The sequence below is a fragment of the Octopus sinensis genome, linkage group LG8 (assembly GCF_006345805.1).
Source record: "Octopus sinensis linkage group LG8, ASM634580v1, whole genome shotgun sequence".
Classification (NCBI taxonomy): Eukaryota; Metazoa; Mollusca; class Cephalopoda; order Octopoda; family Octopodidae; genus Octopus; species Octopus sinensis.
Window position 1 is genome coordinate 25,689,769 of NC_043004.1, and position 23,588 is coordinate 25,713,356.

At 37.4% G+C, this 23,588-nt stretch overlaps 1 protein-coding gene and 1 long non-coding RNA gene across 2 annotated transcripts in view; one reads left to right on the forward strand and one right to left on the reverse strand.

Annotated features, from left to right (window-relative positions):
- The window catches only part of LOC115214764 (nicalin), a 61,837-nt gene extending 38,249 nt beyond the window's left edge, over positions 1–23,588 (reverse strand). Inside the window, exon 1 of the mRNA XM_029783788.2 lies at positions 23,007–23,588. Coding sequence (XP_029639648.1) covers positions 23,007–23,178 — 172 coding nt within the window. The 5' untranslated portion in view covers positions 23,179–23,588. The remainder of the gene's footprint in view (positions 1–23,006) is intronic.
- LOC118764513 lies at positions 19,776–22,062 on the forward strand. The gene is made up of 3 exons (XR_005000324.1): positions 19,776–19,885; positions 20,115–20,193; positions 21,926–22,062. It is a non-coding gene; the product is annotated as an uncharacterized LOC118764513 (long non-coding RNA).

Genomic DNA, 23,588 nt, shown 5'->3' on the forward strand with positions numbered 1-23,588 from the left:
ACTGAGCTACTAAATCAGTTGTCTATGTGCGCACACACACACCATTGTGTATGTTCTGTACACCAGTACCAAGTCATTTAAATGATACAGCTTGGCTGGCTGGCTGGCTGGTGTGTATGTATTTAATAAAGGGATTATTGACATGAATAAATAATTGTACTTTGATAGAACAGATCACATTCTAAATTGTATCATTTAAATACAAGGAAACAAAAAAAAAAGATAAAAAAGGAAAAGAAATAAAAAAATGGGGAGTAAAACAGTAGAAAGTGGGGGTGAGGGGGCCACACACCGAGGAACAAATGGTGTATTCAGCCACACCCCGTGGTTATGACTGCAATGTCATTGCTGTGGAGAATGGCCAGCAATACTTACTGCAGCAGCCACTCCACCTTGCAGGGCACATTTCTCAGATGGGCTGCTGATATCTCAATTTTGTAGAGGAAATCAGTAGTACAGGGTTTGAGAACACCTAACATCTTAACAGCAACCAGCACAAACTAAGAATGGACAGTGATATACCTGTCCAGTTTAGCACAGCGCCAGATGGTATTATCAAAATCATTAAGGCGGTCTCTGAGAGGGTGACATGGTGCACTGTGTAGCAAGAAAGGAGCTTAGACAGAACAAAGCAATTCTTCAGTGTATGTTAATGTCTCAGTCATCCTGGACAAGTCCACACGTGTTGGTCTCCAGGCACTCTGTTATGGCTTTTGAGAGGATTGAGGAGCTAAGAATGCTGACAGCATCCCTTGGTGTCAGCTGAGTCCCCATCAAGAGAGAGTGGATGCTGAGTATGGTGTCCTGAAATTTGGTTTTACCATGCTGCTAGCCACTACTCCCCTTTCTTCAGGCTACTCTCATTTTATTACTATTTCATTGTTCATCACTCATGCCCATACTGACTAGCTAACACTAACCTCCTAGACTAATGAGCTACACTCCTTAATCTGCAAGCCAGAACATGCCAATTCAATGAATAGCTCTTTTCTGGATATGGTTTAGGATACCAGTGTGTGCAGCTACACCATCCCAGATGTGAGAGAATAGTCCATTGGGTGCCTCACCTGAGTTTGGTACAGTTTCAATAATTATTGGCCCTAAAGAGGACTATTGTTATTTTCTGTTATAATTCAAAATCCTTTTATGGTAATTCCAGCTGAAGTTGATCTGAAATTACCTAAAGAAAATTGGCTTTTATATCCAATGATTGTAGACTAAAAATCAAATATGAGGAACTATCACTGGAAAGTTTTGCATTTGCATACAGAACATCTAACACTAGCTAAAAAAAAACATTCAACATATTTATATGTAAAATGGGATTTACATATAAAAGGAAATTAGAGTCTATTGTACATAAATACCAGCATAAAACACAATCATAGGACATGAAACTAATGTTTCACATGTTAATACATCATTACAACATCATTAATATGAAATAAATAATAATTTGTGTATTTTTCTACATTTTAACTTTGTGATATGCATCAAGAATTTTATATTTGCTCTCCAGTTGACCCCAAAGTCAAAGAAGTTGAAAACTATAGTGGTAGAGGTACACCTTACTATGTATTTAAACAGAAGTATCCCTAACGATGCACTTAAACTGAGGTATCCCTAACTATGCACTTAAATACATATTGCAGAAAAATAAAGGGTAACTATTCTTTTATCTCAATTAAGTAGTAGTAATAGGTATTAATGGAGGATTATGTGTGACTGTTGTAGATGGGTGGATGGATGGCTTGTGATTTAGTCTGGACATCTGGTTGAGGCATTTAACCTTGATCAACAATCTGAACAGAGATGAGCCCTGCCAAGTTGACTTATCCTTCATACATTATATAAAGATAATAACCCATCAATATACCCACCAATGCTAACATGGCATTTTCACTCACACACAAATCCTAATAAAGACTGGATGTACATATGTGAAATGAATTGGTGTCTTTATGGGCTGGTTTCTGCATATATTTTACATTAACTAATTCAATGATTTACCTTTGTTATAAATAAATAACACAGCCCAAGGCAAAGATATTGTTTTCAGTCGTGTTTGTTTGTCTGTCCATAGACAAGATATCTCAAGAACCGCTGGATGGATTCGGATGAAACTTCCAGAGATGTTTGGCCTTGTGACTGGCACAAATTGATTAGATTTTGGGATCAATCAGGTACTGGACAAGGATTCTGGATTATTTTTCCGATTTCTTTCACTTTATATGTATATGTAAAGTTTCACATAGTTCTCTTGTACACACACATACACACTCACACATTTTCAGTGTTGAACATTACCATCCCATTTCCATTGTACACACACACACAAACATACCTCTCTTTTACACACACATATACTCACATTTTAAACGCTGTTTATTGGCTTTTTCACTCCTTTCATTGGTATTCATCTATCACCCTTTCCTTTCTCATTCATACAACACTCTCTTTGCCATTTATCTCCTCTACCTTCACCTTTCACTCTGGCTTATATATATATATATATATATATATATATATATACACATACACACTGTTGTGTCTGGGGAGAGTCATTCTCTTTTACTGATTTATAATTTAACACACTCACCGGTAAAATTTCCACTTTTTTCTTATTTTCGTTGCATCTTGCAACCTTTTCAGTATAGTCTTGACTCAAGACTAATGAAAAGGTTGCAAGACGCAATGAAAATTTTAGGAAAATAAAAATAAGAAATAAGTGGAAATTTTACCAGTGAGTGTGTTACATTATAAGGTACAAAAAGAAAATGACTCTCCCCAGACACAACAGAATATGCTTCAACACACGAATTCATATAAAGAATCTTGCAAACCAAATCCAAAAACGAAATATATAAAAAGAAAGCACTCATTATTATACTAAGAGATTATACATACATTTTAACACTTTACAGTATACTTACATATATACATAATTCACCATGATAGAACGCTAGTGACTAAACCTTTTTTATTTTCTCTCTCACTTCCTGTTTATTTCTGTGTTCCTTTCTGTCGAAGAGCGTAGGCTCGAAACATAAAAGACTTTCTCACTTCCCGAGCATTAAACTAATACATGTTTGTTGTTTACACACCCGTCTTCGTCTTTTGTTTTTTTTTTGTAAATTCTCACAACATAATTCTTTCTATACATCGATCTAAAACAACAGGATTACAAACAAGATTGGAATTTAAGAGAAGAGAAAACCAAAAGGTCTCATGATATTCATTGAAGGATTTTATTTTAGATATTCTCATTTTAAAAATCATCTGCGGTTAATCGCTCATTATTATTCTTTTCATACTACAGTAGTTAATATACATTGTGACAAGCAAAAGAAAGGCAAGTTGACCAAATTATATCAGCAGGTTTTATTTATATAAAACAAGAACATTGCCTCACACATGAGAGAGCAAGAGAGAGAGAAAGAGAGAGAGAGAGAGAGAGAGTGTGTGTGTGTGTGTATTATTAGCATATACACAACAAGTTGAGGATATGTAAGCAACATCAGAACAAATAAGACAAATAAAATAGTTGAAACCTGTGAAAGAGCATGGATTGAGTTAGGTGAGCATATGATGGGCCGTAGGGGTAGAGAAGATGAGAGTCATATGGGGGTGCAGAGTTATTTTGTAAAACTACAGTAAAGTCTTATTTGTGAAGAGGGAAACTAGCTAAATTGTACAGTACAGTCCTATCATTTGTGAGGGGTATAATAGCTAAATACTGCAGTAAAGTCCTACCATTTGTGTGTATGTGTGTGGGGGGAGGTGTACTAGCGAAATACCACAATCATTTAGTTGAACCAGAAAACTGTAACATAAACCATTACTCTTTTGAAAAGTAATGCCTTTCATTCTTTGTCAATCATAATTTTCAAAATAACTCATTTATCATACTTCCCTAAATAGTTTCTTCATTGAAATAACAGACTGAAACCCTATCTTTAAGGTTCTCTTTTCTTCAATGTCATCATAGCCTTCTCCACAATCTGTAGTAGAAAATATCAAAGCCAATCTAATTTTAGAATCAAACAGCTTTTAAGGATGATATACACCACACACACTTCTTTCACATGATAAAGTTAAAACTCCAGACAAAATACATCTTTGCTTGATGTTTGGTACCTACAGTTCAACTAAGATGAGTCCCTCACTAAAAGCCCTTCCTAACACCAATTGCTTTACAGAGTGTAGTGGGTGCTTTTTATGGTGCACATAGTCACCAAGCAAGTTGCAAGATAAAGAGTCAAATGAAACAGAATAACAAAGTGCACAAATGAAACAAAGAGTAAGATAAAGAGAGAGATGGTGAAGATGTGTTGGGACATGCCCTCAAGGGACATTGGGGGTGGTGAGAATAAGTGATGATATACAGCAGCTTGGACTGAGTTGGTGGGCAGGTTAAAGGTGACTGAAGCAAACGATGAAGAGTGGGTATGCAAAGACATTGAGGGTGATAGCTGACATACAAGGTGGTAATGATGGAAAACACAAGGGAGAGAAGGTACAGAAAGGAGGTGATAGGTGGAGACCGGTGGAAGACGATAATGGGAAAGAGAAATGGTTTGGGGTGGGGGAGGTAACTGAGAAAAGGGGAGGATGTAATATGCACCTATTTTGCTCTCAAATGATAGAGAAGTGATGGGTGTTAAAAGATGAAAGGTGGTGGGGAAATGGTTGACAAGACAGAGAGGATGCAGGTGAGCTTGGGGCAGAGCCCCTCACAGTTAAGCATTAACCAAGATGGTTTAGGATATCAATTCTGCTGTAGTGAATGGGTCTTCTTGAGTACAGCAAGGTGCCAGATATCTTGGTCCTTTGTCATTGCCTTCACAAGTGTCTTGAGGTTGGCTTTCAGTACTTCATGCTTTGTCTTCCAGAGTCTTCCTCTTCCATGAGTTCCATCCACTTTATCAACACTTCTTTATGCAACTGTCCACATCCATATGCATCACATGACCAAACCAGTGCATTCTTCTCTCCTGCATACTGCATTTAATTCCTCTTATGCCTAACTTTTCTCTTAACACACTAGCGCTCTGCTGCACATGTACACTGACACTGCACATCTCATGAAGCATGCTAAGTTTTATTCCTCTTTGGTCTTCGCATGCTCTCCGCATTAAGAGCCCATGTAACACTGCTGTTCATACACATGCATCATACAATCTTCCTTTCACTCAGAGAGAGAGAGAGAGAGAGAGAGAGACCTTTGGTTGCCAACAGAGGTATATAAACAGTTCATTTCTAATCCAAAGCAGATTTACATAGAGATAAGCTGCAGATTAAACCATACTAAAAATAATAGATCAACAAGGACTGCAATAAATTACAAAATGTAAAATCAATAGTTTTATTTTTGAAAGTATTTATGATATAATTAACAAGATATACACACACACACACCTACCTTACATACCTAAGTATAGTCAGAGAAAGTTATCTGTAAGCAGTAGTTACGTTTAAGTACAATCATAAAAACCTCTTTTACATACATTCAAACTTTATATCTCTCAAATTAAACCATATCATTTTAAAGGGGTAAAGTCACCTTAAATACATCATGGTTGAACAAAAGGTGTAAGTAAGAACACCTATGATTTTAAGAGTACCTGAGCAAGAGTGACTTGGGGTTCAGTAACAAAAACAAGCAATACTTTGTGAAACTGTTAGTTTACTCAACTTCTACTCGAATAATCTGTTCATCATTATTATTTAATGTCTGTCTTCATGCTGGCACTGCCTGGATGGTTCAACAGGGTTAGATGGGAGCAAGACTGTGTTGTGCTCTGCTGTCTGCTTTGGCATGGTATCTATGGCTGGATGCCCTTCCTAACACCAACCACTTTACAAAGTGTATTATGTGTTTTTCATGACACCAGTACTAATGAGGTAACTAAATCACTTGGAAGTCAGGATTTCTCAAACGAGTGGATGTGTAGGAGAGGGACAGGCAGCTTTATGTCAGGTGTTGAGAGGCTAAAGAATGATAGAGGGACAGGAAAAAGTGTTTTGCTGAAGGGGAGATATATGGCTACCTTGGCTGGGAAGAGAAAAAGATAGTTGTGATGTGGTATCAGTTGTACTTTCAAGGTTTGTATGCATATATAATGTACGGTTCTGTGATAGAAAATTCAACAAAAACAAAACAAAATTCCTAACTCTCAACTGACATCTAGGTCAGAAATTTTCAGTGGTTGCAAGCATACATATTAAGATATTTTGAAGAACAGCAAAATTCCACCTATTCCAAAATTACTTGTTAATATTTTCCCAGCCTCATAATTTAAGGTCTAAGGAGAATAACTCTCATTTCCTTTTTACTTTTAACATTTTAGTTTTTGTGTTCTAGTTTTCCATTTTTTACCTTCTGGGTTTCCTATATGCTGCCTTTTCAGTTTTTTTTTTTTTTCCGTGTTTCTAACTTTTTTAGTTTGTTACGCATATGGTTTGTACCTGAAGAATATGTTTGAGATATTTCTCAACATATGAAATTATTAGTAGCACTTAGAGATATGCATTGTGTCCTTTAAATAAGTGTGTGTGTATCTCTATATGTGTGTATGCATGTGTGTATACAATAAATATAGTTTAAGAAATAATAATAATAGAAGGCAAATGTAGAAGGTTCAAAGTTATATATAAGTGCACTGTTACAAAAACTGCTAACTTACACAGTATGATATATATATATATATATATAGGGTGCTCTATTAACTTTCAACAAAGATTTTTAGCACATATACATTAATTTAAACCGAATATAACAAGTAACACAACTTCATTGGCTACATATGTACATAAATTCAAACAAAAAAATGTTAACTATAAATTATCCTGGTCAATTATTGACTCTGTTACACCATTTACACATAAATCTTGTATCTGCTGTCTTTGTACAAAAGAATTGCAATAGATATTATTATATAAACAAAATAACTTAATTAACTGCCAATCGGAATCATTACCCACATGCAGACAAAGGTTTTATAAAACTTTTAAACACTATAAGAGATCAAATAAAGATTCACATCAATGTCTTGTTTTTCATACAGTGGTATCATAATAAAATAGCAGGATTGTTGCAAGTAAGAAAAAAGAAACTTAAAATTGAATTATTTTGAGTATACACATGTTCACATAATGTAAATTATCCATTGAGTGCCAGAAATATGTCGGCCTGAAACTTGAACCTGTACACCTGTTAGAATAAGAATAGCTTGGGCAAAGTTCAGAGAGCTCCTACCTCTGCTGGTGACAAAGGGCCTCTCGCTCAGAATTAAAGGTAGGCTGTATGATGCATGTGTATGAATAGCCGTGCTACATGGCAGTGAAACATGGGCCGTGACTGCTGAGGACATGCGTGAGGTTGCAAGGAATAAAGCCAGTATGCTCCGCTGGATGTTTAATGTCAGTGTAAGTACCTTGAGAGAAAAGTTGGCCTTAAGAAGCATCAGATGTGGTGCAAATGGATGAGGATAGCTGTGTGAAAAAGTGTCACACCCTAGCGGTTGAGGGGAAACTGTGGAAGAGGCTTTATTTACCAAGGTACTGTCAATTCAGATAGCTGGTCCCTCTGTTGGGTCAGTATTCGGCAGACTCTCTTTCTCCCATTGAGAGAAAAGTTGGACATGAGGCATCAGAGGTAGTGTGCCAGAGAGACAACTCTGCTGGTATGATCATGTGATGCGTATGGACAAGGACAGCTGTGTAAAGAAGTGCTGATCTCTAACTGTGGAGGGAAGCTGTGGAAGAGATAGACCCAGGAAGATATGAGATGAGGTGGCGAAGCATGATCTTTGAATGTTGTGCCTCAGAGGTGATAAAAAGTGACTGAGACCTCCAGTGTTAGTTAGTTAGTTAGTTAGTTAATTTGGCTCAAAAGCAAATAGCAAGGCCATGTAGGGGGACATGGAGTTAAATACAGGGTGGTGTTCATGTAAAGAGTTCAGGCCACTTGAGGTCCAGGGAGGCTTTGAACAAAGCGGTCGTCGGCATCTTCACCATCTCGTCTGGCAGCTTGTTCCACGGATCCGCAACCCGGACGGAGAAAGCTCCTCTCCTTCGATTGAGATGAAATCGTCGCAGGTAGAGCTTTTCGGAATGACCCCGCAGCCGACGCTCTGGAGCAGGAGTGAAGAACAGCTTTTTCGAGAGGTTACACTTTCCGCTTATGATGTTGGGGGCGAGAATGAGATCACCACGGCGGCAGCATTTTTCAAGAGAATAAAGGTCGAGCGTCCTCAGCCTTTCTTCGTAGGACAAATTATTGAGACCATGAACCATGCGGGTAGCCAGCTTCTGGACTCTTTCGAGATGCTGTATGTCTTTGAGGAGATAAGGAGAAGAGGCTTGAATCCCATACTCCAATATGGGTCTCACCAGCGTGACATAGAGTGGTAGGAATATGGCTGCTGTGAGCATTCCGAATGACCGTCGAATCAAGAACAGAATTCCGCGTGCTTTGTTGGCAGCATGGACGCACTGGGCTGAAGGCGAAAAGGAGGAATCCACCAGGATACCCAGGTCCTTTACCTGATCGGTCCTCTCCAGCAGCAGACGACCCGGCTCGAAATCAAGTTGAGTTGCAGAACTCATCAGGCCTAGTGGAATCATAGGTGTGGCCATGCCAGTATCATGTAGATGAGACCTGTGAAATCAGAGGCATGGTTATTGTGGTGCCATGTAAATGGTACCCATGAAATTGGAGTCAACCCATCACCTTTGTCTTGTGAATTGCACCTGGACCCTAAGTAAGGCATGTGTAAAATTTGAATGAAATTGGTTGTGTAGTTCTCAAGATTTAGGGAAACACACAGACAGACAGACAGATTCTCAGTTTTATATATATAAAGATTACTCCTTCTCATGAAGAAAACATTCTGAGTACTGCACTTTCTAGGATTCACAACTTCCAGGATTCTGTATCCTCTGAGAGATTTTTGTATAATCTGCATTGCTAGCAAGGGTGACTACTTGAGCAGCTGAGAAGTCTGAGAAGTGCCCTGTAGAACACCACTCATTATTTGTGTTTCCTTTGAGGTGGCCACATTGGTCACCACTACCTGACTTCTATCTTTTAGAAAGTTATGTAGCCATTCACCAAGTTTTCCAACTATGCCAAAATTATGCAGCTTGTAACATATACCATGGTAAGGTATAGCATGTCCACATTTGAGTTGTTGAGCAGTTGCTTTAGCACCCAGTCATTATGCTGCAAGAGTTGTATCAGGCAGCATCTACCAGGTCGAAAACCATGCTGGGTGTCAGTCAGCAAGTCATTCTCTTCAAGGAATGCAATTAATTTCCTTCAGACTATTTGTTCCATGACTTTGCTGAGATGCGAATTCAGAGAGACAGGCCTATAGTTGTAGCATCAGCTGTTTCCTCCTTTATGAATAGGGCATATTATTCCTTACTTCAGTTTGTCCAGTAGCTTACCATTTGCAAAGACTCATTTACATGACTTGAGGTTTACTGGGAATCCATTGAGGCCAGGAGCTGAGTTTGCATGCACAACATCTATTGCCAGTATTATATCTTCTTTTTTGATATTGATGTAGTCAATTTTTTCTGCCTCCCTTTCAGTTTCTATTGCAGTAAGAATTCTACAGGTTTGCTAACTTGCATGTGCCATAAGAGCGGGGTAAAGACACTTTTGTATTGTTCATTCAGAGTTTCACCTATCCTCACTGGGTTTCCCATGAGGGAGCCATCTGTTTGGAGGAGTGACCTTACCCTGTACATCAGTACAACATTACATTTTGCTACTTTAAATTCCTCCACTACACATGACAGCAGGAGTTGTAGCTGTCCAGATCTTACGTACAGACCTATTGAAGTGAAGCTTGGGGGAGCACCTAGCCACCTTCGAAAGTATTTATTTACCTTCCTCTCCACCCTTTCCAATGCTTGTCATTGGAATCCCATACAACATGAATAACAATATGAGTCTTGGAAGCAGTCAGTGTTGGTAGAGTCATGCCCTGTGTTTATCTGGAAGCCCTGATCTTTCAATCCTCCTCAGCTACTCCTCTGCTTGCTTCACAATATTGATGACATTGCTTCAGTCCAAGAGTGAATTGTTAAACAGCTTTCCAAGGCATATAATCGGATTTTCTACTAGTGATGGAATGGCCTCTCCTTACACTTATAGCTTGATTTTGTTGGTTACTTTGCCCATTCTGATTACCATACTCCTAGACTGTTTTGGGTTTAAACTTCAATCTAACCCATGTTGCCATGTGTTCATGTGAAGTCAGCATTCTTTCTGCCTCCACATGATTTGTAGTTATTACCATATCATCCATGAAACCCCTTATTGGGTGATGAATGCTGTCTGGTTTCATTGTTGGTCCTTGGGTTTCATTATCAGCAGCTGATATGAAGAGAATCATTCCCATGATGAAAAGAAAGGGGGAAATTGTGCAACCAGTAATAATTCCTTTCTCAAGGTCTTGCCAGAGTTGTAAGGTGAGCTGTTCTGAAGCTTAACTGGATGCCTCCAATGTGACTGGTGATTATTCCTTTAATATGCAGGAGAAATTTGGTAGTAGTCAAGGGCTACATATATGAGGGTATATATATATATATACATATACATACACACACATACATACATGCATATATGTATGTACATATGCATACATACATACATATATATTTTGTTGTTTTGGAAGCCTGATGTGAAATTGTATGTTGAAACAGATATTGTTATATTTGGGGATGGTAATTTTTTTTTATATTGCCAAATAACCACAAGCACTATATACTTGTTCTTCACTTCAGCTTTATTATTATTCATATTTTAGTGTCCTTTGTCTGAAATCTTCTGTCACACATCCTGTAACCTCTTCAGTGACTCTCCATCCTACACGTCTTCCCTGTTCTTTTTAGTCCATGCTGTTTCTGTGGTGTACATCCTTATCTGTGCATGTGTTTGTGTGTGTATGTGTGTTTTGTGTGTATATGGGTTTTTATATCATAATGTTTGTATCTATGACTATTTTTCCTTCTCTCATTCTGTCTTTAGTTGTCATGTTGTGCAGTGTGGTTAGGGGTATTATTGTTCCATACATGTTTTCCATTGAGGCTCGATCTGTCTATTACTATGCGTGTGGACTCTGTAATCTAAATGTCCTCTCTGAGCTCACACCAGCGTTCACCTATCTGCTCGACCTGGAAACCAAACCAACAATCTGGTGATCATGAGTGTAACATCCGAACCACTAGACCACACATATATTCTTTTATTTGTTTCAGCTATTTGACTGCAGCCATGCTGGAGCACCACTTTCTAGTTGAACAAATCAACGCCAGGACTTATTCTTTGTAATCTTTGTACTTATTCTATTGGTCCCTTTTGCTGAACTGCTAAGTTACAGGGAAGTAAACACACCAACATCGGTTATCAAGTGATAGTGGGGGGACAAACATATATGTGTTTGTGTGTGTGTATATATATATATATATATATATATATATATATATTTGACAGGCTTCTTTCAGTTTCCATCTACAAAATCCACTCACAAGGCTTTGGTTGGTCTGAGGCTATAGCAGAAGACACTTGCCCAAGGTACCATGCAGTGAGACTGAACCTGGAACCATGTGGTTGGGAAGCAAGCATCTTACCATACAGCTACACCTCCACCTATATCTCTATATATAAAATTGAATTTCTGTGTTTGTTTGTCTGTCAAAATGAAAGTAAAGACACCAAATCTGTAAGAGTAGCCTCACCCTGGCTCAGATTCGAAACTGAATCTTTCAATTCTCCTTGGGCACACAGCCTATTGAAACGTCAAAAGAGACTGTGACAAATGGGTGTTCCACCTGTTGCCTTTTCAGTGCTATCGCATGTTCACTCACATAATGAGTGACCTGGATTCTGTAAAGCTACTGTTCTATATGATAGTGCCTATTATGCTATTGCATAATTTGTTTCAACCAAAATTATGCAATGGCACAAGACTGCACTGAGGCAAATATTCTCACTGGTTGTGGGCAAAGGTGAGGCCATCTTCATTCCTCGCATACCAGTTATACCATCTAATGTCGCATTCCAAATTAAATGGTTACAGTTTCCTATCTGAGTTTCTTTTGTCATGAGCATTAATAAAAATCAGGGCCAAACACTAAAAGTTGCTTTTCACTTGGACAACATTACATAGGAGCATCACGTTTGGGACCAACAGCTGATCTTTTTGCTTATGCACCCCAAAATAAAACAAAAATAATATTGTTTATAAAAAATATTCACGCTTAATGCAACATGAATACTTCAATAACTTAATTTGCCATTACTCACATTACATTCAAGAGAGTAAATTACCTATTTAAATTAAGTGTATTATATAATTACCATTAGTGTATTGATAAATAAAATAACACATACAACTCATTATTGTCATATAATAAAGAAACAAGAGTTCATGTATGAAACTAATTTTTTTTCTACTTCAATTATTACATGTTTTTCTCTTATAAAATACATATAGGAGGAGTAAATTATATATATATATAATAATACTTTGAATGTGGCTCCAGAGAAAGAGTAAAAGTAATTACCCAATCAACAACAGGTATTACTGCTAGTGTATATATATGTATGTGTGTATGTATGATGGGCTTCTTTCTGTTTCTGTCAACTAAATCTACTTGCAAGACTTTGGTCAGCTATGGACAAACGTAAAAGACACTTACTCAAAGTGCTGTGCAATGGGATCAAACTCAAGACAACATGGTTGAGAAGCAAGTTTCTTAACCATACAGCTACCTGCACATATGTGTGTGCATGCAGCAAAGGTTGAATAAAAAATAAGTGCAAGAACATCACAATAAAATAAGGTGAGAGCCATATAAATGTGTATGTGTATATACACACACACACACATACACAGTCCTAAGACAATAGCTTGTCAAATATTCAATAGACATAGACAGATACAATTTTATATTCTAACAAGAAAAAGAAATTTGTTTAACAATAGTGAGTACTTCTCGTGTGAAATATCTATCAACAGCTAAAATGAAGATCAAGAAGGAAATCTGTAAATATTTATAGGATATTTACTGTACTTCACGGAACTTCCAAAACAACTGAAGAGTTTCAAAGAAGTTCCTGTTATGTAATAAAGTATATTCAGTTTGTAGGTTGAATAAAGTTAGGTAAATGAGTTTGTTTTATTGATAAAGTTCACTAACTTAGAATATGGCTCAGTGAATTCACCATTAACCAAACTATTTACACTTATACTATCTTACCATTTGTGGTACTGCCAGCTTTCTTCTTGAGACATGCTGTGAAAGGGAGATGTACATTGTGTTCATACCTGCTATTAAAAACACATAAATTAGAAGTTTAAGTTCACTGTCTGCCATCTCCACATTGTGCAATATATCAACTTCTTGCAGAGGCTCCTGCTGTAAAATAGGTATGAGCTGATGCTGACCAAATTTAGATTAGTGAGGGTTATCTAACAGAAGGTTGTTCTTTAAATTTCTATTGATATCAGAAATCAGATTCCTTACATGGCTGACTTTCAAGCAATTTTTAACCCTTTAGCATTCAAATTTCTCTGTCAATGTTTATTTATTCACAGTGATAAAAAATAGTCATGCATTACCTTGTAGCTTTGAGATTTCAATGATGTAATTGCTTATTTTTAGAATAATAGTGAGGTAAGTGTGAGAGGCCAGATCTGGCTGACTTGAAGATAAAATAGAAAGATTATCTTGGCTGGATAAGGCCAATTTAAATGCTAAAGGGTTAAAGATCTTGTGGTGTTTGTGACCATTTAGAACATACTTCAATACAAGGTTTAAATACTTGTATAACTGGGTGCCACACCTGGATTAAACAGAGGCTTTAACCCTTTAGCATTTAAACTGGCCATAACCGGCCAAAAGTATTCTGCCTGTTTTATATTCAAATTGGCCAGATCTGGTCTCTCACACCAACCCTACAATATCATTTTAAAAATTAACAGCTACCTCATCAAATTCTCATAGTTACAAGATAATGTTTGATTAGTTCAAAACAAAGTGGATGAAAAAGCATTAATTTTGGCAGAATAATGCAAACACTAAAGGGTTAAAGCTGGTGATGTACTTCGTGTTTTCTCTCTAACTTAGTGAGATACTATAAGGTGGAATGTAATGTAGTACCTCAGGGAAAGCTGTTCCCTAAAAGGCAATGTTGTAGTAATACAAAGGTCATCTGATGAAATACTAGGAAAGTAATATATTCTAAATTCTTCAAGATTATATATAAATACATACTGCAATACATATACACACATACAGATAAAAACAAACACACACACACATATATATATATATACATGCATAAATACACGTGCAAACACACATATACATAACACATACATATATACACCTATATATACTGAGAAAGAAGGAGAGAGAGGGGGGGTCATTCTTAATGACTAATATGGCATTATCTTCCATTGCTGCAGGGGCAAACAAATGAAGTGGTGTGAAAAGAAAGCAACTACAGAGATACCAAAGAGAATAGACCATAGATTGATTATGAAATAGAAAAAATAATGGCTACTCAGAAAGAGAACTTAGACGAGATGCAGTTGAGATTTGTGCCAAGATGAGGTACCACTAACACTCTCTTCCTTGTGAGAGAATTACAAGAGAAGATCTAAACTAAGAGCAAATTACTATACCTAACATTGATTAAGCTGGACAAGCCCTTTGAGAAAATAACATACTCTGTAGTCTGGTAATCACTAAGAAAACCAAGTATAAATGAATGAATTCAGAGAGCCATATAAAGACAAAGTCGGCAAAGTGAATAGTAACAAAGTGTACATCAGGGTTTGGTTCTCAGTTCACTCCTGTTGATTATACCTCTCCAGGGAATATATTGATAACATATCATAGCTGATTAGAAGAAAAAATTCCCATCATGAAAGCAAACCCTGCAAGATTCTATTGTCATCATATCATTTATTTGAGATTTACCAAATCATGAAATGATTCAGCTTGTAATATCTTTACTGTTCCTCTAACTTATAAATTGATTTACCTTCAATGACATAGCAAAACAAAAGAAACCTTGAAATAAAACACACTTGCCACTTTGTTAAAAACTACACAGAAATACAAAATTTATCCTGCACGTAACAGAGACAGAGTTCCCAGAGCAAAACATTTCAAATATTTAATCAGACAATGTGAAAACTAAAACAGGTTTCCATGTGCATCTGTTATTGCCTATGAATTTCAAACCTAGAGAAAGATTCAATACAGAAGTTACATGTGATTTGTTGTGCACATCTACGTCATCCACATATCATTTAAGTCCATGTTCCATGTTAGCATAGGTTGGAAGGTTTGACAAGGATCCGTATCATACTCCAGTGTCTGTTTTGGTATGGCTTCTAGAGCTGGATGCTCTTCTTAATGCCAACCACTTTACAGTGTGTACTGAGTGCTTTTTATGTGCCATTAATACTAATGAGGTCACCATATAGCCCACAAGTCAACAAACCAAGTGAGGGAGGATGTTGCCTCTATGAGCTAGAAGGCAGATAAAATATAAGGGAAGAAGTTGGAGTAGAGCAGGTTCTTGTAGAGAAGTTACATGGCATCTCACATTTAGGAGAGAGAGTATATATATATACACACACAGACACACATATACATGTATGTACATGATGATGATGCACAGATATGCATAAATGTACACATGTGTGTGAGTATATATGTATACTCAAATACATATGTATATATAAGGGGCATGGGTGGTGCAGTGTGTGTGTGTGTGTGTGTGTGGGCATTGCTTGGGGATGTATGGGTGTGTATGCAGGTGGACATGTAGGCATATGTGCATGTGGATGCTTGTGTATTAGTTCATATGTGAAGGCAGAATTAAGGGTTTGGGTGTACAAGGCCATGGGGGTCAAACTACACAGATACTGGGGGTTGGTGGTTGGCAACCCTGCTCCTGGAAGTCAGTGATGGTATCCTGATGCTAAGGTGGTATGTCCAGGTTGTCAGCAACCAGTGGTTTGAAGTTCAACAGAAAGGCATACTTCTGGTGACAACAGAAGTATGCCTTTCGATGGATACTGCACGTTGTTAGATGTGTAGTCTTTCATTGAGGTAGAGTTGGCAATTACAGGCACCTGGTGAATAAGGTGGCATTCTGTCAATGATGGTCCATTTGATGCTGGGCATTTCATTTTGGAGGTCATGGAGTCGCCAGAAGAAGCGGAACAGAAAAGTGGAATGCACACACACACACATCAGATACGTATCAACATTGAATGCTTAGAATCCGGGATATTGTGGACTTTCAAGTTAAATGATAGTCAATAAGTTTGGAAACGCAGGAATTACAAACCCACTTCACCATGATACAGAATCATATTATCTTTAACAGGAAGCCTCACTCAGTTTCTTCAAGAGCTGCCTTGCTTTCATCAAGCAGTACTCCTTGGACTTGGTTGTCAGAATTTGTCCCTTGTACCTCTTGTATGAGTGATAGCAAAGGTCATCATTCATGACCAGCTTAATGGAGGGGACTCCAACACTCATCTCTCACACCAAAATCTGGATTCCTTGCTTGAATCTTTCATCACTTTGTCCTATAGTTGTTGGCTGAATTCCAGTGTACGGATACAGTCCGAAAGCCTGCTGTCCTTTCTCGTTGACTACAGCTTTGTAGTCTGTTGCAACTGTCCAAATCACATTTTACAACCTTTACAGTAGTCACAGAGCATTGAGCAGCAATCATAATGTCAGCATTTTGATACTTGGCACAAATCATAATACAAGTAACTCATAACTCTTTCTCAATTACAACTGTAATCTTTATGCTCTTCAATGCTGTTGACTGTTCAGCAACACATCAAGCTGTTCCGGAAAAAAAGGAGACGTAAAAAAAAAAATCATCGAATTTAGCCTGAACACCTTGTGTATCATAGGCATTTTATGCTTTTCTATGACTGCATGAGAGGAACAATCCTTCTCCAGAGTAGAATCTTGCCACTCGTTGCAGTTTCCAGCCATTTTCTTTAGTCGGGCTGGCATCCCAAAATCAGCCTTCACTATTTCTTCTTCATCTACAGGCCCCTTCCACTTGGATTAACTGTCTTCATCTTCTATATACACCACACATTTTCATCTTGTACCTTACAACTGCTACCTTCCATAAACATTGTTTTCAACTCATCTGTATGCCATCATTGCACACATCAACGTTCTTTTGTACTTCAAGCACAAGGCCTGAAATTTTGGGGGAGGGGGGTAGTCGATTAAATCAACTCCAGTATGAAACTGGTACTTAATTTATCGACCCCAAAAGGATGAAAGGCAAAGATGACTTTGGCTGAATTTGAACTCAGAATGTTAAGACAGACGAAATACCACTAAGCATTTCGCCCAGTGTGCTAACATTTGTGCCAGCTCACCACCTTGCACACGCTAGTGGCTGATGCTCAGGAGCAACAAACACTGAACATGTGCAGAGAACAACTTCCGACACATTCCAGGGAGAAAAACTAGAAGTAGTTGATAGCTTCCGTTACCTAGGTGACCAAGTCAGTAGCGGGTGTAGCTGCTAGAATAAGAATAGTCTGAAAGTGTAGCTGCTAGAATAAGAATAGTCTGGGCAAAGTTCAGAGAGATCTTACCTCTGCAGGTGACAAAGGGCCTCTCGCTCAGAGTAAAAGGTAGATTGTATGACGCATATGTACAAACAGCCATGCTACATGGCAGTGAAACATGGGCTGTGACTGCTGTGGACATGCGTAAGCTTGCAAGGAATGAAGCCAGTATGCTCCGATGGATGTGTAATGTCAGTGTGCATACTCGACAGAGTGTTACTACCTTGAGAGAAAAGTTGGACCTAAGAAGCATCAGATGTGTGCAAGAGAGATGACTGCGCTAGTTTGGCCATGTGGCGAGAATGGATGTTTATAGCTATGTGAAAAAGTGCCACACCCTAGCAGTTGAGGGAACCTGTGGAAGAGGTAGACCCAGGAAGACCTGGGATGAGATGGTAAAGCATGACCTTCAAACATTGGGACTCACCGAGGCAAATGACTAGTGACCGGGACCTTTGGAAATATGCTGCGCTTGAGAAGACTCGGCAAACTCAAGTGAGACCATAACCTTGTGGCCTATGCCAGGGGTGAAACCAGCCTACTTATGCATACCTTTCCTTCATTTGGACACTGAACTCTGCTTGCGAAGACCTGTCGAAGCAAGTGAAATCAAAACCAAATTCGATGACTGGCATCCATGCTAGTGGGGCGCTAAGAGTACCATACGAGCATGATCGCTGCCAGAGCAACAAGCTGGCTTCCGTGCCGGTGGCACGTAAAAAGCACCATTCAAGCGTGATCGTTACTTGAGTCGCCTTACTGGCACTTGTGCTGGTGGCAGGCGAAAAAATATTCGAGCGAGGTCGTTGCCAGTGCCACTGGACTAGCTCCTGTGCAGGTGGCACATAAAAAGCCCAAATTGAGCATGGCCACTGCCAGTACCGCCTGACTGGCCTTCGTGCCAGTGGCATGTAAAAGCACCTACTACACTCTCGGTGTGTTTGGCGTTAGGAATGGCATCCAGCTGTAGAAACTCTGCCTGATCAGATTAGAGTCTGGTGCAGCCATCTGGTCCGCCAGACCTTAGTCAAATCGTCCAACCCATGCTAGCATGGAAAGCGGACGTTAATCGATGATGATGATGATGATCCAGCAGGGCATGTTTGCCTCGTTTCTACCCAACCTTTACCCATTCATTGCTACCCTGCAATATCACACATTATACAAAAGATCACACAAATTGCTTTGCCCTTGATGAAAGTATTTCTTGTGAACAAAAGTCACTACATATGTTCCACTAGTTTCAATTGATTTCATCATACCCACCTCCATCTAAGTGACAGAAGCTGCCACTACTAGCATTTAATAGAATTAAAATGAACTCTTACAGCTAACTACCTCTGTACATCTGTCTAAACAATGTTTTCCTTTGTAGTCTCTGTCAGCTCACTGCACTGGGTATACCATGCACAATTCCTAACTAGTTTTTTCTCCTTATGCATATATACATTTTACTATTTAAGCTCACATAATTATTCAGATACTACAATGTGGTGTTTATCCAAACATACTTAGACACATACACATACTATATAAACGTGTGTGCATGTAAGAAAAGAGAACTCAATACACGTTGGCATGCTTATATGAGGGTTAAAACTTTGTTATATTGAATTAACGATATTGTAAATTTTATTTTTGTAGTAACGAACATTTATGTACAGACGTGTAGATTATACACACATACACACGTGCGCGCACAAAATATCTGATGCAACAACGCAACGACAGAAAACAAGTGGTCGCGCTACACGCTAGAAACAGCAGCCAAATCCTTTCAAATCACTCACATTCAACTGTCTCAAAATCAAAAAGAACGTTGACACTCTTTCGATTCGCCAGAACATTTTTTTTAAATGATTTTTATCCGGAGGAAGAGACTGCGTCTACGGCCTGCGCAGATGCTCCATAAAATCGCGGAGAGTGATATGAGGGATATTTTGCCTGTTATGTAAGGTAGATGAAATCAACATGTCAAGTAGTTCGCGTTACCGGCATCAGTTTAAAATGTCTATTATATCCTCTGATAGTGGGAGTGACTTTAATTTCTGCACAAATACTCTAAGGTATAGAAAAAAAAAAAGTAATACCGTTAAAAGAAAACGATTATTACTGAAGTAATCGATGATGCCGGTTGAGCAGATAGTTTAATCAAATGACGGAAATATCGAAAAGATGTAAGCATAAAGAGGAGGAATAAAGGAATATTTGTCGGGTAGAAAATAGTAGAGGTAAACCCTAGTTTTTGATAAAAACGATATATCTCATGTAATATATTCTTAACACGAAATGAATTAATATTTACCACAATATATAGAAAAGATGTGTTCAGTGTCAATGTTATTTTATCATTATTATTATTATTATTTTTTTTTTTTTTGGTATTTGTGTCATTCAACCTGAGAAACTTCTGAAAAACCAACGATCTTGTTAAATATTAACATAATGTTTTTTTTATAGTAAAAATGAGCAATAACTTCTCAACTGCATAGTGAGTAAATAGACCACGAAGTGGACAATCCAGCAGATCGTGAAGAAGGTAATATTTTACGTTGATTTTTTTTCTTTTAGTCGAGTTTCCTTAATTTCAAATCATGTGCCATTTTCCCCTGAGCCTTTTTCATTTGACCGAGATATCTTCCCCCACCCCACACCCGCATTTCTGATCTTTCCGATGTCTAGGGATGGACATCGACGTGTAATGAGTCTGTTTTCTGGAGAACTGAAACGGCAAATTTACATTATCTTGTCTTACTCATATTCCTTCATGCTCAAAGAGAAAGGGCGATCATTTTTCTGAAATAGGGATCAGATTATGTTATAATGCTTTTAATGTATGGGAAGGCCTTTTGCTTGGCTGATATAGTTTTCGAAAAGTAGTGAACATCTCTAAGAAATATATATTTTGTCCCAAAGTCAAAAACATCTCATTTTGCTGCACACAGACCTATTTTTTTTTTTTATTGAAGTTCCCTACAAATACCTTTCAGAGTGTGTAGATTACAATTCTATCGGAATTTAATATGAAAAAAAAAAAAAAAAAATATGGTGGACTCGTACACATACTCAACATGCATCACAATTTTTTTTTCTAAATTTCAAGTTGTATTTTGTAGATATGCGATGTGTCAGAATGCATGCGTACGAGACAACTAATTTTTTTTTTTTTTTTTTCGTAATTTAATTCCGATATAATCGTAATTTAAACACTCTAAAAGTAAAAGGTATTTGCAGAAAACTTCATTAAAATATGAGCCGTCTTTCTGAAAGTTATGAGGAAACAAAACCGACTCGTGTAAAATTTTCCGAAACTCCTCACCCCACACCCGGAAAAATCTTTCACTACAAATTCTGATATAATTGCAATCTACATCATTTGAAGCGTATTTATGGTTAATATAAAGATCACCCGTGAACAAAAAAATTGCACTAACGACCCTGGGGGTTGGGGGAGGACTTTCAGAAGATTCACAAGATCCGATCTTTGCAGAAAGGTGAGTAGATTGATTATATTATGTTATCGCAGTTTTGTGAGATTTGGCTGTTATTTCTAGCATGTGGATAGCCTGCTTGAAGGTCTGGGGGTAATATACATTTTTTTTTCTTGAAAAATTTAAACTTTACAAACAAATTTTTTTCAGAATCGTAATCTTCGTATTTTTCTACGTAAAAAAAAAAAAAATTCCGGAAAGAATGAAAAATGAAGAGAGGTGGGGAGGAATTGAAATTTAAAAAATTTTTCTTTTCAGAATCGGATTCACCGATTCTGAACGTGGGATTCCGTAAAAAAAAAAATCAATATATATCCATTTTACCGAAAAATTTTACGGAAAAATCGGATCTTGTGAATTTTCCGAAAGTCCTCTCCCCGCCAACCCACAATTTTTTTTTGTTTTTTTTTCATATTCGTATTCTATATAGTTAACACCCAGTAGGCTGGGTCTTTTTTTTGGTTCACGGGTGAAGATCATTATATTAACCACCGACACTTGTATAAGAATGGCGTTAATTTGTTAACTGAACTATTTATTACTCGATATCTTTTTGTGTGGATATATATATATTCTGGTTGTTCATGAATATGAATTCTACATAACAGAATACACACACATATATATATATATATATATATATATACGTACACACAGGGAGAGAGGTGAGGGTTAGTAACCGGGGCAAAATAAGTAACCTCTGATTTCTCGATATTCTCTCCTTGCCTGTTTGAAATCATAACATTGCAAGTATTGTATAATCATTTCGTACTGTATCAGCATCTAAGGAGTGAAAATTCGTCAACATAGTTGTTGCTGTTGAAGTTAAGAGTCTGAAACATAGGTGGCAGATCCTCTTTTTTTTTTCAAGAAATTTTTCTTCAACTTTGACCCGATTGTAATTGAGGTTGCTAATAAAATATCTGGATAATTTTTGGTGTTTAACAATCAATATTCTTTTCTCTGTTGGATTCCAAATCAAATTTTCCCCCAACACTAATGTCTAATTTGATCATTTTCAGATTTTAAAAATATGTCTAAAATGGGGTAAAATGAGTAATATCTAATTTCAATAATTTCTCTTTAACTGCATTAATGACTAAATAGATCACGAAGAGGACACTCCAGCAGATCGTGAAGAAGTTATAGATAATATCTTATCAGTTTTTTTCTTTAGTCGAGTTTCGTTAATTTCATATCATGTGCTATTTTCCCCTGATCCTCTTTCATCTGACCTAGATATTTAATTTTTTTTTTTTTTTTTGTATTTCTCTTCTTTCTGATGTCTAGGAATAGATACTGATGTGAGTGTTTTCTAGAGAACTGAAGCGGCAAATTTACCTTGTGTTAGCTTACTTTGCTCCAGCCAACTTTGTCTTGTATATATATATATGCTCAAAGAGAACGGCGATAATTTTCTGAAAAAGTTTATCAGATTGTTATTATGCTTTTAATGCATTTAAAGAAAATCATTTGCTTAACTGATATAGATTTTGTAAGGTAGTGAACATTTGCAAAAAAAAAAAAACCAAAATATTGTCTCGAAGTAAAAAATGCAGTAAAAATACCTCATTTTGCCCCACCCATGTGTGTGTGTGTGTGTGTGTGTGTATATATATATAGAGAGAGAGAGAGAGTGAGAGACAGACAGACAGACAGAGAAGGAAATGGAATTCTAGTAAAAGGTAATTGATTGTGTTTATATATATCGTAATTAATAGGGAACATGAATATATAATTTTCATAAACATATACATTCAAATGAGTCTAGTGGGCCGCTCCTTGTTGGCCATGGAAGAAACTGTGGACATGATAACGGTGTTATTAGTTGGTGAGGGAGAAAACGAGTGAAAATGCTTACCGTAAGCAGTGCCGTGTAGATCATATTGGTGCATCCTGTAGACAGCGAACTCATGTGCTGCCCGGGCTGGAATCACAGGCGACATGAGGATCAATAGAGGTACAAAACAGATAAAAGTCATCGGAAAATTGTTCCGAAACATTTCAAAAACTTCCCCTGCCTCGTCGAACATATTTCTTGTATGTAAATATCCGCTGAAGTTTAACTGAAAGTTATTTTTTAAATTAAAAAAAAACACAAACTTTGTTTTTTTTAAAGTAAATAAAGAATTAGTTTTTTTAGGATGAGAAACGGTTTAAGGGGACAGTTTCGAACAGCCAGCAACTTCCTTCGCAATAAACAGACAACAACGGTTATATAACTTGTTTAGAATACATCTTGGTTTTTGCATGGATAAATATTTGTAAATGACGACTAGAACAGTGTTGAGCTGGACTTGAAATAAGACGACATGAAGCAACAACAGCAGACAGTCAACCGGTGGAGGAAATCCTTCTCACATGGAACTGAATTGCAAACGAGGCTTTCGGGGGAGAATTTATGTTACAGCTTTTTATTTGACGATGTTTCAGCGATTTTAAA